The sequence below is a fragment of the Myotis lucifugus genome, unplaced genomic scaffold, assembly GCF_000147115.1.
Source record: "Myotis lucifugus unplaced genomic scaffold, Myoluc2.0 scaffold_797, whole genome shotgun sequence".
Lineage (NCBI taxonomy): Eukaryota > Metazoa > Chordata > Mammalia > Chiroptera > Vespertilionidae > Myotis > Myotis lucifugus.
Window position 1 is genome coordinate 77,510 of NW_005871845.1, and position 12,611 is coordinate 90,120.

Consider the following 12,611-nt stretch of genomic DNA (forward strand, 5'->3'; position numbering starts at 1 on the left):
TCCTGCTAAGTAGGCATGATTGACTCAATCTTGGCTGATTACCTCTATCTCCAGCCCCTCCCCCCGCTGAAGGTTGCTGGGGGAGGTCACAAGGTTCCAGCCCTTGAATCACTCACAGGGCTGGTTCCAGAGGGCACCCAGCCCCCTGCTGGAAGCTATCTAGGGACCCACCCAGAGTCACCTCATTAGCATAAACTCAGGTCCAGTTAAAGGGGTTTATTTAGATGCTCCTCTCACCCCTCACTCAGGACATGACAAGGATTTTAGGAGCTCTGTCCCAGGAACTGGGGGTGAACATATAAATATAATAAATACAAATATATATTCCTCATTATATCACAATACTATAAGGGGAGACTCAGGGAAGGAATGGAAGGCAGATGTTCCAGAAATCACAGGGTGTGATTAGTTGAGCCGGCTGCCTATAAAAGAAAGTCTGAAATAACAGTGGCTTATACTTTTTACACCCCTCCCCCTCACTTCCTCCTTAACTGGAATGAGGACTTGATGGCCGGCACTCCAGCAGCCGTCTTAGACAATGAAATGACCTTGAGGACGAGGTCTCCTGCCAGGGATGGAGGAGCAGAAAGATGGGAGAAGCCTAGTCTGAATGTTCATGGGACCACGAGTAAGAGAGGGTCTGTGCTGTTTTCACTCTGACCCCTGGATTGCCGTCCACCCGATTTTTTGTTTTAATGCCTTCGTTGGGGATGGGGGAGTCTCATTGGATGCTCTGTGCTTCACTTGGGGACTGTTGGCATCCAGGATATCCAGCTCTGGAAATGACTCCCTCTGGGCCAGGGTGTGCCCAGGGGCACAGACCTCCTCCGAAAAGTCCCCCAACAGCAAAATCAGGCACAGGGCAAGGTTATATGGTGTCTGCCTAGCTGATATGAGGCAGCTCTTAGCTCTACCTGCACTGCGATCCCCAAATGAGACTATTCAGGTATTATCCTATATAATCCTATATAATAAAAGCCTAATATGCAAATTGTCCCCTCGGGAGTTCGAAGGACCCAAGTTCAACTGCTTGCTATGACGTGCACTGACCACCAGGGGACAGTGGGGAATGAAGGAAGGCCCCAGTGGGCAGCCAGCAGCTGGGGGAAGGAAGGCCTGATTGGCCCTGGTCACTGGCCAGGCCTAGGAATCCTACCCATGCACGAATTTTGGGCACTGGGGCTCTAGTCCTAAGATAAACAGAGAGAGAAATACAAGGTGTGACTGAATGGTCCTTGTCATGGAGACTAATGGAGCAGAGCAAGCTTCAAGGAGAAGTGGTCAACAGTATCAAAGACGCAAAAAAAAAACAAAAAAGCAATTCAAGGAAAATGATGATAAGGTTGAGGCCTAGGGTGTTGTGACTTCAGGAGGGCAGCTCAGGAGGGCAGCTCAGGAGGGCAGGTCCAGGAGGGCAGCTCAGGAGGGAAGCTCAGGAGGGCGGTCCAGGAGGGCGGTCCAGGAGGGCAATGGGATTGGAAGCCAATGGCTGGCATCTGGAAGGAGGCCTGATGGAGGGAGAGAGATCTTGCCGGCTGCTCCCCTCCCCAGGAGAGTGGCCGGCTGCGTGGCCTGCATCCATCGAGGCAGAGTGGGAGGTGAGGCGACGCGTCCATAGGGTGTGGGTTACCATTAAGACGTCCCATGGTAACCCGTGCAGAGTGGGCACCCTCATCCACTCCAGCGTTTGGGTACGAGAGCACAAGAGTACGTATGTGAGAGCTGCCAGACAGCGTCCCAGTCCTGATAGGAACAGCCACTGTCCGGGGACTCTCCTATCAAAACAGACACAACAGTCACGTCCAAACATGTGACAGTTACATAAAAGAAACACCACGCAGAAGGCCCAGATCAAAGCAATTAGGTGCTAAGTCAGAATGCATACATTGGCCATTTTCTTCCCTGTGTTAGACGAGCATCAGGGCCTTTCTTCCTGCTTTCTGCAACGCTTCCCGAGTGGATCGCCTTCCTGCTCCCCACTCCCACCGGCCCGGGCTGGCCCTGCCCCCGACAGGGAGACAGGGACCCCGTAAAGACTTCCAGGCTCTAACAAGGGCGCTGTCCCCTGAGGCCCAGCCCCTGCTCTGTCACCCTTGTCAGTGAGGGGAGTGAAACGCGCTTTCATCTCCTCCCGAGGGTGACACAGAACCGAAGACACTCTGTGGAGGGTCTGCTTCCAGCTGCAGAACTGAGCCAAGTTGCAGGAAACACTTGAGTCCATTTCTCCACACATTTGAAGTCAAGGAGACTGGCTGGTGGACGGGGCAGAGAGGAAGGCTGGGGGCGGGGGGTGCAGAGGCTCAGTCTGGGAGGACCCCATCAGGGGTCTGTGGCCCCTGAAAAGTTGTGGAGGCCAGGCCAAGATGTGGAAGGAGAGAGTGTGGGAGGGGCTGAGGCTGAGGGATGGCCCGAGGGGTGCCCGGCGTGCCCACTGCCGGACACCGGGACTGAGAGAGGGCAGTGTGACAAGAGCCAGGACTGCTGGACAGCAGGGACCGGCCTCGGTTCTCCTCTCAGGGTGCTCTGCCCCGCTGCCTCTGAGGAGCAAAGCTTGGCAGGTGGCTGGAGCCAGGTGGGGCCTGGGGCTCATCTTGTCAGAGGCCCCGTAGGCGTCAGGCGTGATCTGACCCATCCAGGAACTCCCATCCTAACTGTCCGGTGCGGCCACTGTGAGGCGCAGGCCACGAGCGCCGAAGGACCAGGTAACCGCGTGAATCTGTTCTTTTTCTTTGGCCACAGGAATCTCCTACCAGCGGCTGGTGCGGGCTGAGCAGGGTCTGCCCCTGCGGAGTCATCGCAGCTCCACTGTGTGAGTGCTCTTGGGGAGCGAGAAACGGCGTGGGGTGGGGTGGGGTGGGGTGGGGATGGGACTACGCCCACTGTTCACCATTCCTGCACCAGCACCCCTGCATCCCTCTCTCGCTGCACCCCAACCAAGCCCCCGCAGACAGGTTTAGACCTGGAACCCCGGGATTGCTGGTGATGTTTTGTGCACAGAGCCGCTTTCTGGGCTGAGGGTCTTTCATCAGATTCCTAAACAGGTCTGAGACTTAAAAAATAAAAAAGGTTAAGAATCACCTGCATTGATCATGCCAGGTGCTGGGCACACATTACCTCACTTCACCCCACTTTTCAGATGAGGAAACCGGAGGTCAGAGAGGCCAAGTAACTTCCCCAAGGTCACACAGCAATGAGCGTCTGAGCCAGGACCGGAACCTCAGTCCTCCTCGCAATGAGCTTCTAAGCCAGGACCGGAACCTCAGTCCTCCTCGGAATCCCATGCTCTTCCCACAGTGTCTTTCGGCCGGCTTATCTGCAATAAAGAATTCATTTTCTATGACAGCCTGGCGCGCGCGCGCGCGCGCGCGCGCACACACACACACAAACACACACACACACACACACACACACACACACACACAGCTAAGACAGGTTTCATGAATTGAAACTTACCCTTACCTCCTAGGGTGGGCTCTGTCCCCTTCTATTCCATTTCATTTAAAAGGCAATTCTGGTGGTGACCCCGCAAATGGATTGCATTGCCCACTCACGGGTCCGGGTCTGCAGTGTGACAAACACTAGGAGAGCAGCCTCCGTTCCGAGGACCCTCCAGGGGGTCTCCGGGCATGTGGGCGCTGTCTCACCCGGACACCGGGGCGCCCAGACGCTTCAGCTCCAGCAGCAGAAACTGTAGTCACCCCGCCCTCCCATCCCCAGGCAGTGCAGGTCCTGAGAGAGACAGAGGGACGAGCATATGTGTAAATGTTAGCTTAGCAAGTAAATAAGCTCCCTCCCAGGCAGGGCCAGGGGGCTGGTGAACGCTCACCAACATCGCCCGGGCACTTCCTGAGCTCTGGGCACTGCTGTGGGCATGGCTGCTTCCTGCAATCCCCGTGCTGACCTTGTGGAAAAGGCATTTTTAAGGTCGGGGAACTGAGGTTCTGAGAGGTTAGTAGCAGGTCTCAGGGCTGAGGGGGAACCCACTCCTGTTTTCCGTGAGTCAGGAGAGATGGTCGGTTTTCCAGCGGAGATGGCGTGCAGGCGGCGAGGGCGCAGGCTGGCCGGGCTGGTCCTGCACACAGTGAGTCAAGTGGGGGAAAGTGAGGTCCTGTGTGCCCAGCACCTGGGATCAAGCCCTCAGCGAAGGGGAGGGGCTCAGTGAGGGGCTGCTTCCGTGAGCCTGCCTCCTTTTTCTTCTAAAGAGAGAAATCAAACATAGTTTCTCCCCACGGTGATGCCTCTGACAGCGCCCGGTCCTGAGCCCAGGGCCCCGCTCCGGGCAGATGCCCACAGGGACTGGGGGTTGCATCGCCTGCCTGGCGTTGCTTTGCACTGGTGTGAATGCAGCTCGCGGCGTGGGTTTGGGAGAGAGCGCGGCGAAGGGGAGCCATGGGCATGACAGCGTGCACGGGCGGGCGCAGGGGCACCGTGATGGCTCAGACACGTTCCAGGAGAGGCAGCGACGAGGGTCGGCGTGGGCGACCTGAGAACCGTCCTGGGTTGTTAACCGTTAACTGAGTAATTGACACCTCGTGGTTCACGGTTCTCAACATTTGTGTATGTTTGAAATTTTCATAATGAACACATTTCACACGCACCGAGGAGGAGCCGGGGTGGAGCGGGGAGAGAGGCGGAGGTGGCTGGACACACACTCCTCCCCGGCCAGTGCCGGCCTGTGTGATGCGCGGGCAGTTAGAAGAGGGTCCCCCGGGGGCAGAGGACTCGGATGCAGCCCTGGCTTGGCCCGCCTTCCTCCTGGCAGATGCCACCCTCCCTGCAACCCGTGGCTTGAGGAGCAGGGCAGGGGCCAAAATTTCAGCCCCCCTGCACCACGGCATATGTCTGTCTGCTTCCCCTTCCCAAAATGATCGCCTGGCTTCCAGCGACCTCACCTAAAACACGGTCTTCTCTTGAGTAATCTTATATCCATTCAGATGTCCTGTAGAGAAAAAAAAAAACGTTTATATAAAAATTAAGGTAAAACTTATTTTTAAAAAATTGAGTTCAGTGTTGAAAAGGTCTTTGAAAACACTGGTTGAAAAAATACTCAAAAGTAGATCATACACTTTCCTCTTGGAACCGGGACCCTTGAGCCCCCACCTCTCTCGTGGCCGCAGGCCCTGCCCGGGCTGTGAGGAGGCCCAGGCCTCGGGGGGACCCAACCCCAGCATGAGGCGTGTGGCGGCGCCCCGGTGCCCACAGCCACTCCTCTGTGCCCCCAGCACCGTGCTGCTGCTGAACCCCGTGGAGGTGCAGGCGGAGTTCCTCGCCGTGGCCAACAAGCTGAGCGCGCCCGGGCACTCGCCCCATAGCGCCTACATCACCCTGCTCCTGCACGCCTTCCAGGCCACCTTCGGGGCCCACTGTGACCTCTCGGGTCTGCACTGCCGGCTGCAGGTATGTGTCTGGGGCGCGGGGGTCCACCCTGCCCCCTTCTTGCAGACCTGTGTCTGCTCCCTCTTAGGGCTGCGGTCTCCAGGGTACACTGGCCTCCCTCACCCCGAGGCATGGCGGGCGGTGGTTGGAGAGCCGGCCCTGCCAAGAGGCTCTCTGTTGTGCTGGGGCCTGACCAGGGTGGGTGGGACCCGCCTCAGGGGAACGAGATTCAGACTGAAGCTGGAAGACTGGTGTCTGGCCCCAGCTCTGGGACAAGCCCTGGACAGACCCTCTGCTCTGGGCCCTTCTCTCATGACCATGTCCTGAGAAGCGGGGTTGGGGGCAGGCCTGGCTCCCGGGCTGTGGGTGGAGATGGGCGATGAGGCTGGGAGGGCCTGGGCCCTGCTGCCCTGGGTAAGACCTGGGAAGTGGAGGCGGGCAGCCGGCCATGGCACAGGAGCAAGCCGGTCTCCTCCTGGGGTTCCAGTCCAAGGCCCTGGCCGAGCTTGAGGACGTCTACACGGAGACGGCAGAGGCCCAGGAGCTGGCCTCTCGCATCGGGGATGCAGCTGAGGCCCGGCAGTGGCTCAGGACCAAGCTGAAGGCGGTGGGAGAGAAAGCCGGCTTCCCCGATGTCTTAGGTGAGGCCCTGGGACAGGGGGGCCCACTTTCCCCGTGGCCTGCTCTGGCTCCCACCGTGAGCAGTCCAGGTCGGCCTGGAGGCTCTGCTCCACACCGTCCCTCGGGGACCACGCTCCTCAGCATGTCCTCCACGCTGGTGCCCGGGTCCTGCCTGCGGGGTCAGGGCTGGGCGCATTGTGTGGGGCTGTGGGAAGAGGGAAAGCGTGTGCTAATCAAGGGCAAGGGCCTCTCACTTGACATGAAGACAATACGGAAGTCGCGCGTGTCACATCGACCCATATCCCCTTGGCCCACTTTGGTCACATGGCCACACCTCACCCCGAGGAGCCTGGGAAACTTCCTCTCCACACCGTGTTACCGCAGAAGAAGGGACACGGTGTCCTCGCATCTGAAGGGGGACTGCCCTTGTTTTGCTGTTTGGCCCCTGTAAAAGGAGGCGCAAAGTGTGTGCCGCCACATTTACACAGCGTATACAAGGGCAGGGCACCCCCACGGTGCCCTCTGGCTGCGAGCCAGCACCCCAGGTCTCAGCTCCAGCTCCGCCCTGGCCCACCCAGCTTCGAGGCCTGGCCCGTCCTCTCCCAACTCTGCCCTCTTCTTTAAGGTGAGGGCACTGGGCCGGCCGATCTCAGGGCTCCTTCCCAGGCCTCACCTGGGCCGGCCCCGCCCGTTCTTACAGATCCTGCGAACCCAGGCAAGCTCCGCACCATCCCCATCCCTGTCGCCAGGTGCTACACCTACAGCTGGAACCAGGACAGCTTTGGTAAGCAGCCGGGGCCCCAGCCCAGCGGCCTGGGCTCTCTTCCCGCCCGTCTGTGCAGCAGCCTCCACTCCCCACCAGCCCTCCGGCCTGAGCAGGCTCTGGGCAGGGCAGGGGGCCGCACGCTGAGTCCTGGGCTGGACTTGATCCGCCTTCTGGCACCTCCTCCCCAAGTCCATTCTGTCTGAACCTGTCGCCCTCCCAGAGGAGAGCGGGAGAGGTTTCCCGGGCCCGGACACCCAGCGGTGCCTCCCTTTCCCGTGCAGACATCCTGAAGGAGATGCTGCTCAAGGAACAGGAGCTGCTGGAGCCGGGGCTCCTGGGGGACGAGGACGAGGACGAGGACGAAGAGGAGGAGGAGGAGGAGGAGGAAGAGGAGGAGGAGGACTTGGAAACGGATGGGCAGTGTGCCCAGAGGGACTCACTGTTTTCCACCAGCTCGGAGGCCTCCCGTGACTCCACCCTGTCCCTCGCCTCGTCCCAGGCCTCGGGGGCCACCCTCTCCAGCCAGTTGCTGACCTCCTTTGTCTCGGGCCTGTCGGACGGCATGGACAGCGGCTACGTGGAGGACAGCGAGGAGAGCTCCCCGGAGTGGCCCAAGAGGCCGGGCGGCCGGGAGCGCCGGGGCTACCGCAGGCCCGGGCAGAAGTTTAACAGGATCTACAAACTGTTCAAGAGCACCAGCCAGCTGGTGCTGCGGAGGGACTCTCGCGGCCTGGAGGGCAGCCCGGACTCGGCACTGCCCCTGCGGCGGGCCGGGAGCCTCTGCAGCCCCCTGGACGGCCCGGGCCCGCCCCCCTCCCGGGCCCAGCGCTCCCGCTCCCTGCCCCAGCCCAAGCTCGGCACCCAGCTGCCCAGCTGGCTCCTGGCGCCCGCCTCGCGCCATCAGCGCCGCCGCCCCTTCCTGAGCGGGGACGAGGACCCCAAGGCTTCCACCCTCCGCGTGGTGGTCTTCGGCTCCGATCGGATCTCGGGGAAGGTAGCCCGGGCCTACAGCAACCTGCGGTGAGAGCCGGAGTGGGTCGTCTCTGCCGGGGTGGCGGGGTGCTGGTGCTGGTGGCATCTCAGGCTTGAGCTGACCTCCCACAGGGATTCAGGGCACCTTCTCACCGCCTTCTTGTTGCCAGGCTGCTGGAGAGCAATCGCCCCCTCCTCACCCGGTTCTTCAAGCTGCAGTTCTTCTACGTGCCCATGAAGCGCAGCCAGGGGGCCTGCTCCAGCGCCTGCCCGGCCCCTCGGAGCCAGACACCGCCCCTCCCCCCCGAGTCCCCGAGGCACCCCCTCCCTGCGGTATGTCCCCGCCCTGCACGTGGGGGTGGCATTTTGCTGTGTGACACAGACCTGTCCGTGGGCAGGGGGGAGCTCAGAGGAGGGCTGCAGGGCTGCCCAGGGCCCTGGCAGGCCTCCTGGGTCGCCGGGCATGACTCTCGCCCCTTGTCGCAGGAGCTGGGCGCGGCCCAGTGGGAGGAGAGCACCAACGACATCTCTCACTACCTCGGCATGCTGGACCCCTGGTATGAGCGCAACGTGCTGGGCCTCATGCACCTGCCCCCCGAGGTCCTGTGCCAGGTGAGCGGCCCCTGGGAGGGGAGAGAAGGCCTGCTGGCTGGGTCACCCAGCCTCGCTCAGAGGCCCTGGTTTGGGGAGCTCCAGCTCGAGGACTCCACGGAGGACCAGGGTGCCCTTGGGAATGAGCAGAGAGAGTAGGCGAGAAGCGGGACAGGGCTCAGGGGGGGGGGCAAGGGGTGGAGTCACCACAGTGACAGGGAGGATCCTCAGAAGGATCCAGGGGACCTGGGCCTTGGGCCCCGTCCTCAGCTCCGCTCTGTCCAGCTCTGCCAGGGGCCTTTCTGAGCCCCCGGGCCAGGCCAGGGAGCCATGTGGAGACCAGCTGTGGGGGCTCCCCTGACCGTCTGTTTTCCTGCTTTCGCCTCACCATCCCCTCCCTGGCTCTCTCCTCTGCGTCTCCCTCTGCATGTGTGTGTGTGCATGTTCCTCTGCCTCTCTGCCTCTCATCTTCCCTTTCCCTCCCACTCGCTGTCCGCCTGCCCCTCTGGCTCTGGCTCCCCCGACGCAGCAGTCCCTGAAGACCGACTCCCGGCCCCTGGAGGGCTCCCCCAGCCAGCTGCCCATCCTGGCCGACATGCTGCTCTATTACTGCCGCTTCGCTGCACGGCCGGTGCTGCTGCAGGTCTACCAGACAGAGGTGAGTGCCTGCCGCCCCAGCCACCTGCTCCCTGGGACTCACAGGCAGGCCTCCCTCACATTGTCGGGCCCAGCCTGTGCCCCGTCCCCACCCCATGGCAGCCCCCGGCCCTGAGTCGGAGAAGCCTGGAGGGTCCCTGCAGGAGGTCCACCCTGACGCCTGGTCTTGCCCTCTGCAGCTGACCTTCATCACCGGGGAGAAGACCACGGAGATCTTCATTCATTCCCTGGAGCTGGGTCACTCTGCTGCCACGCGAGCCATCAAGGCTTCAGGTGAGTGCTGCCTGAGTCCCGGGGAGACAGGTGGGGGGACCCCGGGAGGTGGAGCCCTGGGGAGGGAGGGCCAGAGGTGGGGGGCGGGGAGGTAGGGCCCCAGGGTCTGTAAGGGGCACCGAGTGAAGGGTCTGTCTGCGTGTGGCACAGGTCCGGGCAGCAAGCGGCTGGGCATTGATGGGGACCGGGAGGCCGTCCCTCTAACACTACAGATCATTTACAGCAAGGTAAGACGGCGCTGGGCCACGGCCTCTGGGCTCTGCTCCTGGTCCTCCTCACGCAGCGTCAGACTCGGGTTCCCGGGCCCCAGTGTTCAAGCTGGAGCCCGCAGAGGCCTCCCCCTGTGCTCTGCCCCTCCTGGATGTGCCCAGCAGCTGCCGTGAGGTGTCAGGGCCGGGCTACAGGGCTCGGGTGGAGCGTGGGGCAAGGCTGGGCTTCCAGAGGCACCACGAGGGAGAGGCCATGGTCTGGGGCCGGTGTGCCAGGCTGGTGCATGGGAGGTGGGATTAGTGAGTGAAGAGATATTTGAGGTGAGGGAGGAAGGGGTGCCCATGAGCATGTGTCTCTGAGCCTGTCACACTTTGGGGGACAGGCCGGGAGAGCCTTGACCTCAACAATGGGGCCCTCCTGCCTTCTTTTCTTTCTTCCTCCTTTCAATCATTCAAAAGGTATTTATTTAGCACCTACTCCTGCCAGGCCCTGTGCTGGGCAAGGGAGAATGCAGTAAGCGGGGAGGGCTGGGCCCTGCCTTTAGCTTTTTCAGAAGAGAGAGACAGACAGGAAACGAGGACATGGCCAAGGTCATGTCCGAGTGGCGAGTGATGACAAGGCAATCAAAGGGCTGATGGGAGGTGATCATGGGGCTTCTTTACATTTGGTGGCCATGGCGGTGGGCAGGCGGGACGGACCCTGAAAGCTGTGTGCCAGGTGTTTGTTAGCACCTACCGGGTTCCAGACATTGTTCTGGGCACAGGGAGTGTTGTCAAGAGTGAACAAAATGCTGACAGCCTAGAGCAGTGATGGCGAACCTTTTGAGCTCGGCGTGTCAGCATTTTGAAAAACCCTAACTTAACTCTGGTGCTGTGTCACATATAGAAATTTTTTGATATTTGCAACCATAGTAAAACAAAGACTTATATTTTTGATATTTATTTTATAGATTTAAATGCCATTTAACAAAGAAAAATCAACCAAAAAAATGAGTTCGTGTGTCACCTCGGTCACACATGTCATAGGTTCGCCATCACTGGCCTAGAGGGATGGTAGGCATTGGTTAGATGGACCCACAGCTGCATAATTACAACTGTGACAAACAGATGAAGGAGAGGTACATGGTACTGGGAGAACCTCCAGGGGATTCCTCAACCCAGTCTGGAAAGTTAGATGCTTCTTAGAGAAGGGACAATGAGTCAATACTGGGGGATGGGGAAAACAGGAGTTCATTAGTTAAGCTAAAAAGAGAGGAATGTATTCCCCAGACAGAGGAAGCAGCATGTTCAAAGGCTCTGTGGTAGAAGAGAGCATGAACAGCAAAGGCGACGAGGTGAGGCTAAAGAGAGAGGCGGGGCCAGAATACCAAGGGCCTTAATGATAGTGAGAGGAGTTTCTCCAGTCATAAGAGCAATGGGTGTTCTTGGAAGGGGCTTAAGTTTGGGGTGGTGCCCCCTGGCAGCTCTGTGGAGAACAGATTGGAGGGTCCACAGGGGCCATGGCAAGGCCCATGGGAGGCTCCGGTGGTTTTCCAGGAGAGAAATGTGGCAGCCAGGTCTAGCTGGTGGTGGTGGAGATGGGAAGGAACGAGGGCTAGATGTGGATTATGTGAGCAGCAGGCCTTAGGGATGGGTTGGAAAAAGAGGGGGCCCGGCCTCCCGGATTTCAGTCTTCTGAGATGAATAATGCATTGTCTCAGAAGCAGCCCAGGTCCGGTAGCAGCAGATCAGGAATGCATGCGGGACATGTGAGTTTGCAGTGCCCTTGAGAGGCAGAAGGAAGAAGCCAGAGTAGGCAGTTGGATGGATGGGCCTGAACTCAGACATGAAGTATGAGGAGGGGTGTGTAGGTGGTCGAGGTTCCCTAAGGGAGAAAGTAGAAGTGCAAAGAGCGGAGGAGCCAGGAGAAGGTCCTGAGACCTGTGTCATGTGACCGCAGGCAGAGGAGGGTGTCGGGCTGAGCAGAGGCCCAGCAGAAAGGTGGTGGGGAACCAGGCGTGTGCCCTCACAAAAGCCCGGGAGAGGAGAGTGGTGAACAGAAGCTGACCAAGGACCAAGAAACCCTCTGGGGTTTGGCAACATGGAGGTCCCCCATGAAAGGGGGTGGCAGGCTGGCTCTGCCGGGAGCTCCAGGCCTGTGGGCCCCTCTCTTCCTCACTCTGGACTCAGCAGGAGGTCATCAAGGCCACCCCTTAGGTGCTCTCAGCTCTCGTGTCCTATGACCTGGTCACAAGGCTGACCCATGGACCACGCTAGCGATATCACGCCCTCCCTGGAGTCAGCAAGGTCTCTACAGGGGCCAGGGGTCTCAGTGAAGGAGCCGGCAGACCTGGGTGAAGGAGAGAGAGAGCTCCCTGGGTGTGCCCATGACAGGCAGCTCCGGCCCGGGCAATCTGGGCCTCTTCTTTGAAGGGAAGGTGGCAGGCAACGGGGCCCTGAGCTGAGAGAGGACCTGGTTTGCTGCCTTTGCAGGGGGCCATCAGCGGACGAAGTCGCTGGAGTAACATGGAGAAGGTCTGCACCTCCATCAACCTCAACAAGGCCTGCCGGAAGCAGGAGGAGCTAGGTTGGTCGGGTGGGCGGGCAGTGCAGGGGTGGTGGCGGGGAGGGGCTCTGGGCCTGGCCTGAGCGACCCTGCCTGCCCTTCAGACTCCGGTGTAGAGTCCCTGACGCTAAACCTGACGGAAGTGGTGAAGAGGCAAAACCCCAAATCCAAGAAGGGCTTTAACCAGGTAAGGGCTTCCCTCTCCTTGAAGCCACACCCTCAGGAGACTGACTGGGGGCGAGTATGCACCTGTGTGTGTGCACGTGGGCATGTTGTGTGAGAGGAGGGGTGTCCAAGGCTGTGGAGGGCTGTGGGGGGAGGGAAAGCAGGGGGAGGGGGGAGGTTTGGGTGTGCACACATGTGGGGTGCTGTGGGGCGTTAGGAGGAAGGGGCGGCTCTGTGAGAGGATCTGTGGTGTGGAAGGGTTCTGCCCTAAGTCAGAGGCAGAGCGGGCTGTGGGACCCCCAGGGCTCTTGCAGGGGGACGGGAGTGGGGGGCCCGTGAGCGCAGTGCAACTTCTGCTCGGAGGGCATTTGCTTCTTCCGGGCTCAGGAAAGGGCAGAGGCTGGGGCGGGGCCAGGGCCTGAGCCGTCCACAGAAC

The 12,611-nt window shown here is 60.2% G+C and overlaps 1 protein-coding gene across 2 annotated transcripts in view; it reads left to right on the plus strand.

Moving 5' to 3' along the window:
• Positions 1-12,611, plus strand: part of PIK3R5 (phosphoinositide-3-kinase regulatory subunit 5) — a 21,349-nt gene that overhangs the window by 7,175 nt on the left and 1,563 nt on the right. Inside the window, exons 2-12 of one of the 2 annotated variants that reach the window (XR_002827115.1) lie at positions 2,740-2,809; positions 5,223-5,397; positions 5,864-6,017; positions 6,698-6,781; positions 7,045-7,783; positions 7,906-8,068; positions 8,222-8,347; positions 8,856-8,984; positions 9,163-9,256; positions 11,938-12,031; positions 12,115-12,197. Coding sequence is in view for 1 of the 2 variants with exons in the window: in XM_023747146.1 (XP_023602914.1) it covers positions 7,059-7,783; positions 7,906-8,068; positions 8,222-8,347; positions 8,856-8,984; positions 9,163-9,256; positions 9,407-9,483; positions 11,938-12,031; positions 12,115-12,197 (1,491 nt within the window). In the remaining variant the exon portion in view is untranslated. Of the gene's footprint in view, positions 1-2,739; positions 2,810-5,222; positions 5,398-5,863; positions 6,018-6,697; positions 6,782-6,983; positions 7,784-7,905; positions 8,069-8,221; positions 8,348-8,855; positions 8,985-9,162; positions 9,257-9,406; positions 9,484-11,937; positions 12,032-12,114; positions 12,198-12,611 lie in introns of those variants that run through there. The other variant, XM_023747146.1, reaches the window with a different exon arrangement.